The following is a 19,056-nucleotide window of genomic DNA, read 5'->3' as shown; positions in this document are numbered from 1 at the left end:
AGAGAAACCCAAATTCCCTGCCACAATTCAGGAATTAAAAGAAAGGGTGGATCAGTTTCAGTTGGGGCACTTAAATTCAGCTAAGAAAATACTTTTTGTACCCTTGCAACTGAAAGGTCTCGTAAAATTTGAAATTTTAAACCACAGCTTTAGGTTCACACACAGAGAGAAGGTTTAAAAGCTTCCTTTCAATTGTACTGTGTTTTTATAAGCCATTTCTGCCAGAGTAAATCTAACAGGTAATTACAGGTCTGACCTCCTTCTATTGCACAAATATGCCTTTGGAAACAATGTGGATAAATATTTGCCCAATACAAGAAGACAACTCCAAGAGGAACCATTCCAGTTTATCAACTCTGTGATTCATGTTGATACAAGCTTTATTCTCTATTTAAAGAACAAGATAACGCTTGTGAAGAGCATCTGCCCAAATCATCTTTCATAGATCTACCATGGGCCACCCTAAACAGTGGCATGGCCAGACCTCTGGTCACACCCAGACAAGAGCCATCAGCACGACACAGAGTGAACCTCAGCTCCAAATATTGACCCTTGCTCAACCACCAAGGTGTCTCTGAGCAGCAGCAAGGCTGAAGATGGGAACATGATGAGTACAACATTGCTGCTAATGTGAATAAAGCAATGCTGGGGTTGTGCTGTGTAACATTCCGTTCTTCCCCTTTGGAACTGGGGAGAGAATTATGGAAGCCCAAAGGAGCTGAAAACAAAATAAGAGGACTCCACCTTGTCCCCTTAGGGTTATCCTGAAATCCCAATCCCAGATGCTCCTGGTTTTTGCCAGGAGAACTTGGGAAAAAAAGGTGGTGGCAGCCACAGGCACCAAGAGCCATCCAGGAAGAAGGCACAAGAATCAGACAGGATGACTGTGTCCCAAACCATACAGACCTTGGGTCCCCCAAACCAAACGCTGTTTACGCATCACACTGACTCACACAGTGCAGGGACAATGCCATGGAAATTGTTTACAGTGTCAAGGTCGTTTCATATAATTAAAGGAAACGTCAAGAGATGAGATAACACCAACAGTTCTGAAGGTACAGCTAATCCTAACCTTGTAGAAAGCTGTTTCTCCCTGAGTTGGTCCCCCTCTTGCAGAAACAACCCTTCACACATTCCCAGATTCCTCATTTCACCTCATTCCCTTCATCCTGTGTCTGTAGAGCACCGGCAGTAGCCTTATTTAGGAGTAAGCAGCACCACACCAAAACAGTAGCTGAAGATCATTTGCAAGACTCAAATAATGCTCCCCTCTCCTCTGTCTTGGCAGGGCTGGACGTGGGGCTGCTGTCAGAACACTGCCACAGGCACTGCTGCCAGCAGGAAATGGGGTTCAGTTCACAGAATCACAGGAGAGTTGGGGCTGGAAGGGACCTCTGGGGATGTCCCAGTCCAGCTGCCTGCCCAGGCAGGGTCACCTGGAGCAGGTGGCACAGGAACACATCCAGGTGGGTTTGGCACAGATCCAGAGAGGGAGACTCCAGCCTCTTCCTGGGCAGCTTTTCCAGGGCTCTGCCACCCTCAGGGAAAGAAGTTTTTCCTCATGTTGAGGTGGAACTTGTGTTTTAGTTTATGGCTGTTGCTCCTTGTCCTGTCCCTGGGCACCAGTCTGATACTCCTCAGAAATACTTCATGGACTCACAGAATGTTAAGGGGTTGGAATGGACCTCAGATCATCTAGTCCCAGTCCCCCTGCCCTGGGCAGGAACACCTCCCGCTGTCCCAGGTTGTTCATTGATAGGATCCCCTCTCAGCCTTCTCCAGACTAACCACGCTCAGCTCCTGCAGTCTCTGCTCACCAGAGAGATGCTCCAGCCCATGTACCTCTATGGCCCTCCCCAGCAGCTTCTTGTCTTTCTTACACTGTGAAGACCAGAACCAAATACAATGAATTAAAGCAGGGCAGCAAGAGCTGTGAGCACAGCCCAGCACAGCCACCATGACCATCAAGGAGGGGCTCAAACAGCAGCTCAAACCCTCCTGTTGGAACAGCCCAGAGCTCAGCAAGAATGAGCTCCTCAAATATTTGCTTGCCCTCCTAGAAAAATTCTGCAGAATTATATGACAGGACTATTTCAAGCATGTCAGCTAGCGAGCTCCCAGCCAGCCTAACGGGAGCTGCAGTCCCACCTTCACTCAGATGCGGATAACCACACACCAGAAGGATGGACAGAGGAGAATTCACCTCTTTCCTGCCCAGGGCAGTCTTTGAGAACCTCAAACCTGAGTTAAACACCTTGAGATACAGGCTGGGAACAAAGAATGATGTGATGGCAGAGATCAGGCAGCCAAAGAGCTCCACTCTACATCCCATGGCTCTGTGAGGCACTTCCTAATGCTCAAAAGCAGAACGCTGCTGACTAGGGAGAAAGTTCTTACAGGTATCAGTAAAAACTCCCCACTGTGGTATCTACCAAAATCTACCTCCTCAAAATCCAGAATATGTCAGACTGAGCAGCACCAAAACTCAAGTTCAAAGGTTTTCAGCTTGCAAGAATAATTAGCAAGATATACAAGAAATTCAAAGATAAATCACTGAGAAAATCAGTGGAAAACATCTCAATTAACTAATTTATCAAAGGTCTGTGCCTCCTCCATATTCCAGGAATGGATAGTGGCTCCAATAAACAGAAGAATATGCTTCCAGATTTATAGCAGGGATACCTTAGAGCAAGTGTGTGGCATGTAAAAATTATGGTGTATAAACACAAATATTAAACTGTTTCTCTGTGCACTTTGGGTTTGAAAACAACCCAAAGGTTCATTGCCTTTGAAATCAGGAATTTTTTCTTGTGCTGAATTCCCATGTCAAAAAGCTTGTAGAAAGTGCTGACTCCTTTGCTGTGAGAATTATCCCCTGAGGTCCCTAGAATTACAGGCTAGTGCAATGCCATCTAAACCTGTCACCTTATCAACAGCAGGGCTGGCTGGCCTCTGGGCACTTAAACTGGTCCAAAATCCCAGGTGGCCCCTCAGCCACACCAGCCCCCACATCCTCTGGGTGTCTTCTTTGAGACAGCCCAGATACTTTGTCATTAGCAACCCTGAAGCCTGTTTCTGCAGTAAATGAGCTCCTTGGATCTTCCAAAACAATTCTCACCTTCCTCAAGGAAACAGGAAAAGAATAAAAATAAAACCTCACCAAAAAACCTGCAGTTTTTAACAAGATCAGCCCTTAAAAAAAAAAAAAAAGAGAGAATCAAAGCTTGGAAACTAAAAGCTGACTGATCCTTTAACAACACAACTTTCCTGTATTTATGGAAATTTCTGGTTTGGCACAAAAACATCTGCTCATTTAGTGGGTGTTATAAGTATCACTTCTGTACTCCAAGAGGCCTGGTTTAGTGGTAAATTAGCAGAGAAACACATTTTCCATGAGTTTGAAACCCAAATTCTAGTTCTCACTGGGATGTAGGGCTTCACCTCTCCATTGTACGTAGTCGTCTCGAGTCACTGTGTTTTGTGCTGCTGAAGCCACTGCTGGAGCTTTAGCTGGCACCAACACTGCTCCAGCTCGTTCAAACCCTGCATGGAAGTCAGGCCAGGACAGCCTGGAGAGCTGTGCCCAACAGGAAAATAACCCCTGTAATGACCACAGCCAATGACTGAACATGCACTATGGCTCTTCCATCCTCCTTAGAGGATCATTTGAATTCCTGGGTTTTTCTGACAATGGTTACCTTGCAATTCATCCAACTGCTTAAAACCAAGCTTGAGATAATCCCTTTTAAGTACCCCACCAACTACTTGTGTTTAGAACAATCACCACAAGCTATCATGGATGCAAAATATGATTTTCCAGCCAGAAGTAATTATTCTCTGCAAGTATGACAGCCCAAAATAGTCTTCATCACAGAATGGCATCATCTCTCTCAATGGCAGATCCTCGATGCCAGGAAAGTATGACACAGGGAAGTCTCCTTGTAAACTTGTCCTTACTCATCAGTTCTTTTCCTCAACATTTAGGGATGGGGTCTATTTAAGGGATCCTTGCTATAGAGGAGTGAATGGCTTCAGGAAGCAACAGCGCCAAATTCATTTTAAAAAAAAAGTAACCCAGTACTGCTGCAACACACTGCCCCAGACACCACCTCTAGGAAGCCTGATCAATAATTTATCCTGAAAAGGAACATAAGAAAAAGCCCTGAACCGAGCAAGGGTGCCAGACTGATTCACATAATCCCATTAGAGTTATCCAGAGCACTCAGTTTGCTCAGTATCTGAGAGATAACAGGATTAACTTCATGTTCAACATCATTTCAACCTAATAACTGCAGAATCACTCCTACAGCCGCAATGTCATTGATTCAGCAGAGGATTCCCATCATCCCAGCCTTAAAAGCCCCTTCATTAGCATCAGCATCTCAAGTTAATTACTTGGAGAGATTTTCTTTTCCTCTCCCAAAGCAAAATGTAACTTAACCCCTGCAACCTACGATGCTTGGGCTGAACAAAGCCCTGCCTTCCCTGCAGGAAGGGATCCTGTTTACTTTACTAATCACCAACTCAGTTTCCAAGATTTAATGTTAAGACCAAAGAGCTGGAGGGGGGGGGGGGGGGAAGGGCAGATTTTTCATCATTGTGGTTGAATTTCAACAAAAAACAGGACAAAGGCTGGTTACAGTCCTCTCAAAGATCAAGGTTCAGCCCCAGATCCCTGCCTAACTCTGCCTTTCTGGGGAGAGGGGGTTGATCTGCTCTCTAAGAGCATAGCTACAGCCAGCTGGGATCACCACGGAGCCTCCAGGGGAGATTTTCCTTGCCAAGCCATTACTTAGCTCAGCTTGCCTTGGAAACGAGTCCCTCAGTGCAGTGGGGCTGGGGAAGGAAAGGGAAAGCACACAAAGCAAACACAGAGCTGCTTCCACCCATGAGGGGGAACAGAGCACGGGAACCAGGACGGATTTTTATAGGGGACTTTTTCATGGAGTGAACACTATTAAATTCTACCTTTCAAGGAGGCTGTGCTATAGCAATTAGGCCAGTGTTGTTATGCTGGCACTGAGCCTGACATGGTGCCCAATCAGATCCCACTGCACTGCCTAAGAAAGCCAATGTCCACAGCCACTGCTTGGCTGCACCGTCACGATTTGTCTCTTTTACCCCTAAAAAAGGGGAGGGAGGAGAGGGGGAAATCTCCTACAGAAATGCAATTCACAGAATTCTAGAATGGCTTGAGTTGAAAGGGACCTTCAAACTCATCTAATTCCACTCCCTGACACTGCCCACTATCCCAGGTTGCTCCAAGCCCCATCCAACCTGGCCTTGGACACTGCCAGGGATGGAGCAGCCACAGCTTCTCTGGACAAGCAGTGCCATGGCATCACCACCCTCACAGGGAAGGATTCCTTCCCAACACCCCAACCATCCCTGCCCTCTGGCAGCGGGAAGCCATTGCCCGTGTCCCTCCGTGTCCCTCGGTCCCCCCGTGTCCCGCACCCGTCTCAGCCGGGCCCCGGCCGGTCCCGCGCGCCCTCTGGCGGCCCCCGCGCAGCGCTGCGGGGCTCGGGGCCGAGCTCGGCGTGAAGAGCCGGGAAAGAGCCGGGAAAGAGCCGGGAAAGAGCCGGGAAAGAGCCGGGAAAGAGCCGGGAAAGAGCCGGGAAAGAGCCGGGAAAGAGCCGGGAAAGAGCCCGGAAAGAGCCCGGAAAGAGCCCGGAAAGAGCCCGGAAAGAGCCCGGAAAGAGCCCGGAAAGAGCCCGGAAAGAGCCCGGAAAGAGCCCGGAAAGAGCCCGGAAAGAGCCCGGAAAGAGCCCGGAAAGAGCCCGGAGCAGTGGCTGGGGGCGCCTGTAGAGAAGGAGGCTCGGGGGGACCTTTTTGCTCTCTCCAATTTCCTGAGAGGAGGGTGCAGGCAGTCAGGCTCTGTTCACAAGGAACAGGGGGCAGGACGGAAGGAAACAGTGTCAAGCTGTGCCACAGAAGGTTTCTATTGGATTTTGGGGAAAATCCTTCATCAAAGGGCTGTCGGCCCCTGGCACAGGCTGCCCAGGCTCGTGGTAGAGTCCCCGTCTCTGCGGGGATTTAAAAGCCATGTGGATGTGGCGCTTGAGAACAAGGGTCGGTCGTGGCCTTGGCAGTGCTGCGGGAACAGCTGGACTTGAGGATCATGGTGAGCTTTTCCATCCTGAAGGATTCTGTGGTACCGAAACTGCACAGCTGAGTTAGTCCAATGTACAAAGCTCTACCTTACACAGCCTTAAGACTAGCTCTAATAGGCACCGGGATCCCAGGCAGAGCCTGCATCTGCAAAGCTCAGCTCAGAACCCACACAGCCTGAGTACCCCCTAAGGCTGAACAGATCTGTACTTGGAATTTAGCAACTCCTATAAATGTTATTCTTCATGTGCCAGGGAATACAAATTTATCATAACTCAGACACTAAATCCTTCTGAAGTCTTGAAATCTCTGCTTCACAAAACGAGACAAACCCACGCTGGGTTGAAGAGCCATGCTCTCCCAAAGCAAGTCATGGTTATCCATTCATCCACACAGACCAACCTGTAAAAAAGCCAGCTCCTATCTCTGCTTTCTTGTTTGTTTCAGGAGACAAAAGACACCTTCAGCAATCAGAGCCAGGGCTCCCTTCCAAGACAAAGGAGAACCAAGCAGATAAAGTGGTGATGTCAGCAGTGACAACATCCAAATGTTCACACCGGGACTGCATCTCAGGACCAGCCTGAGGGCCTGGGAGTAGCTTTGTCAAGCCAACAACTCAGCTAACACTATTTACAGCTCACAAAGGCAGCGAGATAATGAGAACATTCAGTATTTTGTTTTTAGAAGGCCAGGTTTGCCACTCAGCCTGGACACATTGCTCCTGTGTGAAGAAACAGTAATAACAAAAAATCACATTTATACTAAACCTGCTTGTCTCTGGTTCCAGGCAGGCTTCTCTTTTACTCCCAACCCTAATAAAATCAGCTCCTAAAATCCCTGGACAGAATTCACAGGCAGTGTTCCAGAAGCAAGGTGAATTTAAGGACCAATACATTAAAAAAGAAAACTAGAAACTCTGGAAACCTACTGCCCTGCTCCATGCCCTACTTACTGAGCCCCAGGAACTCCACACTCACTGTTTCACAGCAACTCACCCCAGATTACCCAGAGGATTGACCACATGTCCTACAAGGTCTTATTTCTTCACACAAGGAATAAGATTGTTCAATTCTGTCATGAAGCACTTCAGCAAACGACATTTCTCACTCAACATCAGCCTTTGCCACTATCTTGTCCCAGCCAGCCTGGAGACCGGAGCATCTCCACCCCAACACATCCAAAGGTGAGCCAGGAAACCACAAAACCAGCAGAACTAACCTCTGCTTTCCCCCACTCAGAGATATGGGAACAAACTACAAGACCACTTAACAGCTTCAAAAGTCACTCAAATGGGGTGTCACAGAATTACAAGGTCTCTGGCAGGTCAGCAAATAATCTCTAAAACATTTGGCTTGTAGCTCAGGAGGGAAAGGCAGCAAGAGTTCAGACACCTTCTCAAGTTGTTTGGGGAGGAATTCTTGGGTATTAATTTTCAGAAGTGCCACGCTAACTGGATGGATGGCTCAGCAGAACCACTTGCAAATACAGCAGGCAGAAAAACAGCTCTGACATGCCATCAAGTGCCCCAAGCACCCTGACAGCACTCAGTACATTAATTACACTAAGAATTAGAACAAATTTAAGAACAAAAGGCTGTCAGGATAATGTCCCAAAGTATTTTTGCTAACCCCTCAAGTGCACTCAACTTCTCTACAGTAATGCTTTCAGGTAGGTAAGGAGATCCTCTATGCTGCACCTTGTTTAAAAGTCAAATGCTTTCCACTGAGATCAGTTACCACCTCTGGTAACCTGCCTATGGAACAGCAGGAATTTGCCTTTCTACTTGCTTGCAGGTTAGCACACATCAACTGCAATTAAGGACTTGATCTCAGGCACTCTGGCCACTTTGGTTCTTCTGGTGTGTCGCACAGAGCCATGTTACTGCTGCAAGCACAACATGCAGCATCTGAGTGAAATCACAGCTTCTGTCTTCCTGGAAGAAAAATTCATTCTTTTGTTCTAGAACAGACGTTATGAAGAGATTGCCACTGGCTACTTAGCAGCAACTGTTCTTCTCCAGCAGAGCCGAGATGGTGACAGCAAAGCTCCCAACCCTGCAGTGCTCTGCACATCAAACCCAGCACACACCGCTGGCACTGACAGCCTGGCTTCAACAGAGACCTCAGAGCCCCTTCCAAGTGCCTGAAGGGGCTCCAAGAGAGCTGGAGAGGGACTGGGGACAAGGCCTGAAGTGACAGGACACAGGGAATGGCTTCCCACTGCCAGAGGGCAGGGATGGATGAGATCTTGGGAAAGAATTCTTCCCTGTGAGCCCTGGCACCACTTGCCCAGAGAAGCTGTGGCTGCTCCATCCCTGCAAGTGTCCAAGGCTAGGTGGACATGGCTTAGAGCAACCTGGGATAGTGGAAGGTGTGTACCCATGGCCCTCCCAGCCCAAACTATCCAATGATTCTAAAATGGTTCCCATAATGGTTTAGAATCTCTGAGCATCTGGAGGTACAGCTCTGATTTTTGGGGATAAAGATGGGAATCAGGCAGACAGCCATGTATCCTGCTGGGAAAATGCAGCAGAGCTGGTGGGATAAGAACCAAGTATTCACATTTTCAGCCCTTTCCTCCACTCAGACTATATTTGGAGTCCAAATCTCCAGAAGCAGCAGATTCATATCACACTGGTTTATTTCTGAGACATGTAACCCAGGAGTCAGCTTAGATGCTAAAACAAATTACTTCTTTGTTTGCAAAGGTGAAGGACTTGAAGAGTATTTCCTATTTTTAGGAATAAAAGAATTGGGAAAAAAGTAGCACAGCAGGAGATAAAGAAGATGAAAGTCAAAGGGGATGAAAGTCAGCATGGAATAAAGCAGTAGCTGCAGAAGATTCTTAAAGCATCCATAAACTTAGTATTTCAGAAGCTTTCTAAAAAATCAGCTTTGGGTAACAGCCTGTGTGTGCAAAGGCTACTTCACTAATTTCTTCAAATGTTTTACAGTTGTCCCACAGAGATTTAGACCTTTTAGGGATTTAAAGGTTCCTATCAGAACACCTAGAGAGGAAGTGTGTGAGCATAGGCAGGAACTCAGAGTGCAATGTACAAGAGGTCAAAGGATACAACAGCAAACACTTTCCATGAAAAGGCATCCCATGCTCCCTCTGAACCTGTTCATTAATGATTGCTCATTCCCAGGCAGTGAACTGCAGGTCTGCTCTCACCTGACGTCGATCCACCATGGCAGCAGAGCTTTCAAGGAACCATGGGCTTAAGGTGAGACTTGTTCTGCCAATCACAAAGCTTCCACTGCAATATTTTGCTTTTTAGATCTCCCAGACTTACAGACAGATTAAATACTAGATAGAACACAATCCTTTAACCCAGAAAAAGCTCCAAACCTAGCTCAGATCATGGTAAGGTGAGTGAGTGGTCTTTGGGAGGTGGCTTGGGTTGTGACAACACAGGCGGTAGATGAACAGCAAAAATAGTGTGATCCTTCACCACAGGAAGGATCTGAAGAAGGGAAAGGCATCCCAGAGACATTTCCCTTCAACAGATCACTTGTGTAGGTGGGAAGCTTGAGGAAGCTTGGCCTGGCAGCATGTGTATATTTAGATTTCATTTATTCTCCCTCCACAATCTCCATCCTCCCACTGGCTTCTCCAGGGCAGCACTGTCCCTCCAGCAGGGACCATGCAGGACTGGCATCACTGCAACAACCAGCCCCACCTCCCATCTCCTCACAGAACAGTGCAGGCCCCCCCACTTCAGAATCTCCTCCATCTCCATGCCACTGCAACCTCAGCAATTCCTACAATCCCAAAGCAAATGCCAGTGACACAGGCACAGCCTACAGGGAAAGAATCCAGCTTTAAGTCCAGCATTAGTGAAAAGCCAAGACATGAGGCTGCCCTGGCTGTGACACACGCCCCCTGCCCCCAAATTTACTGCAGAGAACTGATGTAAAATCATAGAATCCCAGAATGGTTTGGGTTGGAAGGGACCTCACAGCTCATCCAATTCCACCCCATACCATGGGCATGGACATTTTCCCTTAGACCAGGTTGCTCAAAGCCCCATCTAAAGTGGCCTGAAATAAATCCAGGGATGGGGCAGCCACAGCTTCTCTGGGAAATCCATTCCAGTCCCTCACAGGGAAGAATTTCTTCCTAATATCCAATCCAAACCCACCCTGCTTCAGTTTAAGGCCACATGTGGCAACTCAACCTACATTCACTTACTCAGGGCCATTTCCCTAAGTTTGCCAAGTTTCTGTGTACTCTTCTCTATTCTTAACTCAAGGCAGGGTTGTGAGCAAATTTTAAGCTGCATACCTGTTCTAGAATACCATGTATGGACAGTTCTGAAACTTCACTGCAGCTGCCTGGAGACCTGGCTTCCACTCGTCCTCACGGATGAGCATGAATTAAAATCTGAAGACAACAGCAAATTTCATTTTTAATTAGCCAGCGCAGTCAGCCAAGGAAGGCTCCCCCACCCACCCATGGCTGGCGAAGCCTGACAGCTCAAAAGGATTTACACTTCTCTGTGCACTCCCAGTGGCCATTCCAAGCACACCAGCCATGCAGCAATGTGAGTGCAGTTAATATCCAACCAGCAAAGGACACCAATGCATCCAAGGCACCAGGCTTGAAGGGAACAAAGGGCACAGACTGGGACTCCAGCTCAGCTCCATCTTACCTCATCTCTGGGATCAACCCAGCAGTCCTGAGCTTAGCTGCACTTGGAGAATGAATATCCATAAAAGCAAAGGAATTTTAAGGAAATTATAACAAAAGATCCATCTGTTTATTCTGTCTTTAATACAGGCTCCTGGCTCCCAGTATGAAGGAGGTAACATGTAAAGCTTCACGACCAGCTGGGGAGAGTGTCTGCACATGCCAAGATCCAGTATGGACACTCCATCCTAAACAGGCATGCTCAAGTTCTTCAGAGGGAAAGGGAAAGTAACTTTACTTCAGTTGTCAAAATGCAAACAGAACGTAGAGCTTTTCACCTCCCAGGCCACCAGCAGTCATCAAAAGAGGGACTCTCAGAACCCTCAAAAGGCTCCAGCTCTGTGTCTCACTGATTCAGCCAAAAAAATGGGGCTCAACTGCACATGAAAAGGAACACAAAGTTTTGTGATGTGAACAGAGGTGGCTGGTGGCAGCCCCAGCACAGGCTGACTCCTGGTGAATAAGGAGAGCTCACCAAGCAAGGAATGGCTGGGGATGGGAGGGACCTTGAATATCTTGTTCCCCTCCCTGCTGTGGGCAGGGACACCTTCCACTACACCAGGTTGCTCAGAGTCTCATCCAACCTGGCCTTGATGTTGCTCACAGCCATCCCAGTAATTTGAGCTCTAGAGACTGAAAACCAGCCCTGACTAGGAGCTGCCAGCTCCACAGGCACTGCTCCAGCCTCAGCTGCCAGTGCTCACTTCACCTTCCACCTCCTCCACAAGTCATCATTTGCAATTAGTTTGCCACAAGCAAATCAGAAGGGAAAGCAATAACCACAGATGAAATGTGCACCTTACAGCCTGACAACGAGGGGGGCACAGCAGCTCTTAGCACCAGGACTACAAGCACATTACACTTCTGTGCAGGAGCTCTTGGCTTGCAGTGATCCAGCCACTGGGCTCCAACACACCAGCTCTATGTGAAGCCAAAAATCAGCCTTTGTTTGCCTCACCAAGCACACTGCTGCCCTGCTGACAAGTACAACCATTCCCAAAGTGTTTGAAATGGCATCACCTGACTGCATAGAACAACCTAGAAATATTATGTATGAGTTAGAAATCACCAACTGCAGCATCACAGCCCAGAAGATGTGAGGTCAATATGCTGCATGGATACTGGTTTCCCACAGTGCAGGCAAGAGCTTTCATCCAAATCTCATGTCAATGGCAGGGAAAAATGGGAATTTAACTCCTTTCTTGTAGCCATTTTAGGCAAACAGATGGAAGAGCTCTTCAAGGCAATCTCTAAGCCAAAAATCTGTGAGTTTTAGTTATAACTATATCCTTGCATCAGTGAAACCTACCAGCAATGAATTTGCTTGCTTCAGGGCAAGCGCTACACACTGCCTAAAGCAAGAGATTTATATTTTAATTTTAAAAAAAATTAATTAAAAAAAAATCCTGTATCTTCTGCAACACAGAGCAGCCTAAAGCAATAAATACAGAACAGGAACAACCAGGAGCTGATCCTCCTTTAAGCCTTGCCATGTGCCTTGTTCAAACCAGGTCATTGCTCCTGGCCTCTTCCTTATTAAGAAAGGGGATGTTACTTGTTTTCAAGAATTTGGGATAGCCAGAAGACCAGTATTCCAGGTTTCACAGATGGGAGATTCCAAAAAAGATCTTCCATATGTACAGAGCTTCAGTCAGATCTGGTCCACACCACAAGTACAGCTGATCCATCTGCCAAACTACTTTCTAATCACCTTCTACATTTGAAATGAAGACACCAAGTTTAAAGGAATCAAGTTCTTTATGAAGCTTAACCAAGGAGGACAGGTCAGGTCCATCATCTGTGGCATGATGTCTAAGACTCTACTCACCGGCGTTCTCCTCCATTTCTCTTGAACACTACTGTCCGGAGAAATTCCTACAAAAACAGGAAACAAAGTCAACACACAAATTAAAATTCCAAGTGTGGAGAAAGCTCAGATTTAGTTTTATTTCTCTATCAGCTCTGCTCAGTCTACACAAAACCAGTGTGGAGGAAACCTAGAGCAGAAATCCTGCCCCAAAGTAGAAAGAGTGTGACATTGTCACCCCTCTTTGAAGACATCAGGAGCTTCTAATGACACACATGCTGTGATGGAAAGAAAAGAGAAACAAAAATTAAGGTACCATAATCACAAAGCAGCAGTATTTGCTCCCAGGGAAAACATTCCACATCTGCCTCCTCAGGAAGGGATGTGCTTGCTGTAAAAGGGAACAGCCTACTGCTTATCTAGCAAAGGCAGCACAGCACGTGCACAGGAAATATTTCAGATGTCACACAGCATCAAGGCACTTCTGAACATATTGTGGGGGGAAAAAATAAAAAAAAACTAACCAGGATTTTAGTAGAAAAGCCAGTTTTTCTCTGGAGAAAGTTCTGAAATGAGGTGCCAGGGGAACTAAGTTTGGGGAAATTATGATGTGTCTTGACTTTGACAGATTCCACAGCATAGTAAAAACAGGCTCAGTATTTTAGAAAAAGGGAATTTCTCTCCTCAAAATCTTGCAGTTCAAACTTAGACAACCACAACTGGACATGTCAGCAAGAACAGCATGGGGTGACTAGGGAAGAACTAAAAAATAAGGTTGTTCCAGTGCCGAGGAGTCAAAGCACACTTCAGCCTAACCTTTTCCCCATGAAGCCCAGGCCAACTCATCACCTTTGCTCAAAGCAGCAAAGCACAGTTTGGTGGCTTTAGTTTAACATCAGATCAGCTGGTCATCTTCATGTGACAACTTGCTGACTGTGCAGCATGTGCTCAGCTTGTTGAAGAGCACCGGAGCACCCCAGGGCTGCAGTGTCAGCAGAGACAACCACAACACACCAGCCATGGAACCTCTGCCAGTGAGGCTTTTCAGCTTTGCTTTGCTCAGCTGTGTGGGGGAAAATGCTTCTTTGGATCAGACAGCCATGCTCCAGGCCACTTCCCTCTGATGCAGCTCGAATTCCATTGCAGTGATAATCTTGGAATGTGGGGGGAACACCCCAACAGAGCCATTAAACCCCCAAAACATATATGGTCCTCACAGCTTTAAAGAGCTTAGAAAAGAGAACAAGTATCTGTACAGGTTTCTGGACAGCAAATGAGTGAATCAAGAACATCAGAAGGTTTTGATTTCTGAGGCAGAAGTTGCTTAGGAAACACTCTCAGAATCTCTGTAGCCTAATCCATTAACATTGTTAAAACGCAGTTTTCACACGCATTTGGATGCATGGTTTGGTGCATCCACGTGCTGCAACAAGGACACCATTTACAGGAACTGGAATGAATAAACTAGAGAATCATTTAGGCTGGAAAAGCCCCCTAAGATGATTGAGTCCATTAACCCAGCACTGCCGAGGTGGCCACTAACCCATGTACCAGGTGCCACACCCACATGTTTTTGAATACTTCCAGGAATGGTGACTCCACCACTGCTCTGAGCAGCCTGTGCCATGGCTTGGCAACCCTTTTGGTGATGAAATTTTCCCTGATATCCAACCTAAAACTCCCTGGCACAACGTGGGGCTGTTTCCTCTTGTCCTGGTTCTTACTCCCCAGGAGTAGAGTCTGACCCTCATGTGCTCCAATCTCCTGCCAGGGAATGCTCCACCACAGAAGGCAGAAGAGCCACCATCCCTGCCTGCCCTTTCAAGCAAGCCCTTCAGGGAAAGGAAAGCAGAAGGGAAATTGAAACCACCACCTCAAAGCCTACTTGAACCTCAGCACAAACGACAGCAGCACTCCCGCTCCCCCCGAGCCACCAAAGAGCTGGCTTTAATTTACCTTTCAAGGGCATTCCTGCACAAACTGTGCTGAGCTCTGCACACTACAAGGGGCACATTTGTGCCTGCAATACTAATCCAGGAGCCTGTCACTGCTGGACGCTCACTGTGCACACCAGAGACATCTGCCACGGTCTGACAGCACAGCTGGAAGCACCTCAGTCTGTGCTGGGAGGATCTTTCTGAGCAGAACACTAAATCCACAATATCTGGTTATTAACAGAACAAGCATAAAAGGCACACTGGGGAAAAGAAAGTGATGCCAGGGTAGAGGAAGAAGGAGCAGAGTTTGCACTCCCGCAGCATTGCCACAGGCTGCCAAAGCAGGAGTGCAGCCCCACCTGCACTGAGGAACAGGCACTTCTCACCAAAGAGATGGATCACGAAGGGCAGATCCTACTGCCAGAGTTAACTATGACTAGCTAATTGGAAAGCTGTATTCTGGAATAATATTTGAGATAATCTACTCCACGGAATAGAAAGTTGCTTTTAGCCCCTACTGTCACAGGTTTCCCACCTACTTCTGAGACAACTTGGATTTTTCATTTCCTCTAGCATGACATGCCACAGTTCCTCTGAATATTCATGTCCCGAATGCTCCCAACATTCCCTGTGCCTGAGAGCTGTGTGAAATCGCTGTTTCTGAAATCCCTGTTGTGGCACAGCTCAGCCACGTTCAGCGCTCTGGACATTCCCCTGCCCCTTGCTACTCCGGCCACCACAGCAGCAGAACCTCGGTCTTTGTCTGCCTCGAGACTTCAAACACTCTACAGCTTTTCCCCCAGCTCTTTGTACCACTCTAAGAATTTATTGCTGTTCCACTGACCCGGCTCTGAACTCCCAGGTGATGGCTTTTTTCCAGCTAGGCAGCTAATACACACAAAACACAAAATGACAGTTTTGAAGCCATGCTGGAGTTTTCCACCCTATTTCTTCAGTCTTAACACACTCCCTGCTGCACGGGGAATTTTGTCTTTCCCAGCTCTGCCACATCCTCCCACAGCGATACAAACCGGCCCAGTTCCAGGCTCTGGACCTCCTCCCATGCCCTCCCACTGATCCAGCAGCTGTGGGAACAGTCAAAGCTGACCCAGATGCAGACCAAGCACGTCCAGAGGCTGGGAAGGACAGGACCTCAACAGCCCCAGGTCAAACCACGACAAAGCCGCACACAACCTGTCGCTGTTTGTTCCAGCCTCGGGCAATCCACATCCATGAACTTCACTGAACACCCCTTTACAGCCTCCCCCTTTCCTCATGGTCTCACTGTCAGCAATCCTTACCCAGACCCCTGGAACATTAAGCATTCAGCTTCCTTCAGAATGAAGCTCATCAGCTGACCTCTCTGTCCTCACTGCTCATCTCCTCCAGTAACATGAACAGCGTCCTTCAAAAGACTACAGCACGTTTCCAAAAGTCCAACTAAAACCTAAGCCATCGCTGGTTGTTTTTCCCAACTAAACTCGAAAACTGACAACTCTTCGAAGCAGAAGTGGCACATTACTTCTCCACAGTGGCTGCCAACAGGCTTGCCTTAGGCATGGAAAGCCAGTTTCCATGCTGGCTCAGCTCTAAATCACCATTCCAGAGAGGGACACGACAGCAGCTGGACAGCTACTACAGGGCTTTTACTGTAATGAGACAAAACCCAAGGCTGTCCTGGAATAAAGAGCATGTGGGGTAGAGAAAGGATGTTCTTATAACAGTTTGGAACTATATCCACCAGTTGGAGGGAAAGGGAAGGGTTAACACACACCCCCATAACTTGAGGAACATGGTCCTGCATTAATAGAGACCGTGACCCATGAAATTAAACAAGCTCACCTGACAACTCCCAGATGATTATTCATTTTGACCTAATATGGGGCTACTAACAGCCAATAAACAAATATTGTATTATCACTCATTATGCCACTTCAATCCTTTGCTTTACACTATTTGGAAAATGACATTACTGCAGCAGCATCCAGAAGGCTCCACGGGGGCAGATGACAAGAGCCCAGCAAAGGGTTGGTGCTGCCCACAACAGCTCACCAAGATAAAGCAGACACCAGGAATAAGGCCAGCTGGGAGATGGAGGCACAAAGCAGCCTCCTCTTCATCACACAGAGAACATCCTGAGTCTTCCTCCCTGATTTGCCAAACTCCACTCAAATGGTTGATCCAAGACATCAGGACTCTCCCCAGCTGCAAATGTTTCTCAAGGGCCAGAGTTACAAACCCTCCCCAGCTAGCCTGGGGATCTGGCTGCCCATTCCTCTTTATAAAAGCAATTTCAAAAATAAAATCAACATTTTATTCTCTCACCAATAATTACTCGTTCCAGGAAGACAGATGAGAGGATTTTTGCAAAGCTGAGATAACTCCACCTAAAGACATGGGTCTGTTGGCCATGAAGCTCCATCAGGTCCTCAGGGGGACGGCTAAAGAAACTCATTTTATCTGCCAGCGAGATTAAGAGCATGGTAAACAATATTAAAATTCTGTTCTACAAAGCAGAACACCTCAACAGCACCAAACTGTTCTCCCAAGGGACAGATTACAGCACGGGTGCACAACTGGAGTTTAGGTATTACAAAGGAAATTCTTAAAAAGCCTATATAGATCAACCATGCCAAATGCCCTAGTACAGATTACAAAACAAAGTGGAAAGGCATAATTAACCTCTTGTTAGACAGAGCGGTACAAAGGGGAAGACATGCACAAACCCCTTTTCAAGCCAGGGGATGCCAAAAAGCACATATATTTTTCTGTCTAAAAACAAACCAGCTCCACCTAAAAGTCTTCGTTTGCTCACGTCCTTCAATTATATGGTTTGAACATCATTTGCTGGTTTCTACAAATTGCTGGAACTACAAATGCTGGTTTCAAAATCCTCTGAGCAGCCTCGGCTGACCCAGTTTGTTCTGCGCTAATCACACACTGAGCAGTGGAGAGGTCATCTGGAGGGACATCAGAATATTCCTCCTCAATAAAACCACACAGATTAAATCCAGTTTTTCCGCAGCCTAATCTGGCAAGATGTCAATTAACAGGGTGCACCATTAATTAACAGCCCAGCAATTTTCCTCTCTTTCCAAGGATGCCAACACTACAAGCATTTTCGCATTTGTTGGGAAGCAATGGCTTTGAGCAGGAACACAGCAGCTGGTTAGCACAAGGAATGGATTTTGTGGAAGACGTAGAAAAACCAGACAATAGTGTAACAACCCCAAGTGCAATTCAAAAAGAAAACTGGAATAACCAGGACTGAAAACCTCAATGCAGTTCGTATTACTGTCAATGAAATCAGTGGCTTTTTGTCATAGATTTAACATTTGATAAGTGGCTCCCCATGCAAACAGCAAATGTTTTCCAGCAGCTCAGCAGCTGCCTGTGGGTGGCACAGTGATATAAGGTTACCAGAGAGGAACTGGAAGGAGAAGGGAGCTGCATCCTCTGGGGCCACGGGCAGGTGAGTGGCTTTTTTCAACACCTGGGCAAATGTAAACCTTAAAAATCCTCAGGGACATGCTGTGCAGAACATTGGAGCGGGACTCCAGACCCCACATCGTTACTGCTCTGCTACTGAATAGCAAAGAATCTCTGAGGTTGGAAAAGATCTCCAACCTGTGACCTGCCCAGAACACTGGGTGCCACATCCAGTTGATCCTTGAGCACCTCCAGGGATAGTGAAAGTTGGACACTGGACAAGGCCCTTTGTTTATCTATGCCTCAGTTCCTCCCCCCCTGCCAAAGACAGGAATAACTTCTCTTGTAAAGCAATTCAAACACAAATTAAAACTTGAAATACTCAGTTTCCTAGAAACTTTCACCATATTTAGGCTTCCACGGCAGTACATGGACACTTTATTCACCTCACAAACCAAACACAGCAAGTTCTCCCATATTTCCATTTGAAACAGACCATACAAAGTCTGAAAAAGCCACTCCAGCCTCTCCCAGGTGTTTCAGTTCACTGAAGGAGCCATATTCACCAAACCTTGAAGAAAAAGCCAGCAGCCTATAGGGAAGTACAGCACAGCTTTTGCACCAGCCCCCAGTGACAAATGCTGTTTCTATTTAGGTCTCAGTATGGGAAACACCTCTAATTCCCCTCCAGACCTGTCGACAGCTGATCCACCACTCTGGAGGTGCAGATACATGCAGAGAAAATACTGTGGTATGAATAGAGCAAACCAGCTTCACTCTTCACTGTCCTTGAAGTGGCTGAAGGGCTTGTCTTGGACCAAAATTACCTTCTTGATAAAAGGAGAGGGTAAAATTAAAGCAGAACAGCCCATTCATACAAAGGACAGATGCTCTCATTATTGTGGGAGCTGACACAGGAGTAGGAGGATGCAAAGGGAGGTAGCAAGGCATGGCTGTTCCGTGATCAACTGCTTGATAAAATGAAACCCAGGAGATTAAAGAAGTTCTGGACACCCACAAGACCAACACACACCACTTAATGCATCAATACATATGAATGCTCATAATGCATTAAAAGAT

At 47.0% G+C, this 19,056-nt stretch overlaps 1 protein-coding gene across 25 annotated transcripts in view; it reads right to left on the bottom strand.

Moving 5' to 3' along the window:
* PHACTR4 (phosphatase and actin regulator 4) overlaps positions 1–19,056 on the bottom strand; it is a 62,275-nt gene that overhangs the window by 26,168 nt on the left and 17,051 nt on the right. For 8 of the 25 annotated variants that reach the window (XM_086863777.1, XM_086863772.1, XM_086863769.1 and 5 more), the window contains exon 2: positions 12,632–12,678. The exons of 2 other annotated variants lie outside the window; for them this stretch is intronic. In XM_086863777.1, coding sequence (XP_086719903.1) covers positions 12,632–12,647 — 16 coding nt within the window. In that variant the 5' untranslated portion in view covers positions 12,648–12,678. Of the gene's footprint in view, positions 1–10,398; positions 10,498–10,765; positions 11,013–12,631; positions 12,679–12,926; positions 13,021–19,056 lie in introns of those variants that run through there. 15 more of the 25 variants (XM_086863790.1, XM_086863779.1, XM_086863786.1 and 12 more) reach the window with 5 other exon arrangements.

This window comes from Cyanistes caeruleus, chromosome 26 (assembly GCF_971803275.1).
Source record: "Cyanistes caeruleus chromosome 26, bCyaCae1.hap1.1, whole genome shotgun sequence".
Classification (NCBI taxonomy): Eukaryota; Metazoa; Chordata; class Aves; order Passeriformes; family Paridae; genus Cyanistes; species Cyanistes caeruleus.
This window is presented reverse-complemented; position numbering and strand designations above follow the sequence as displayed.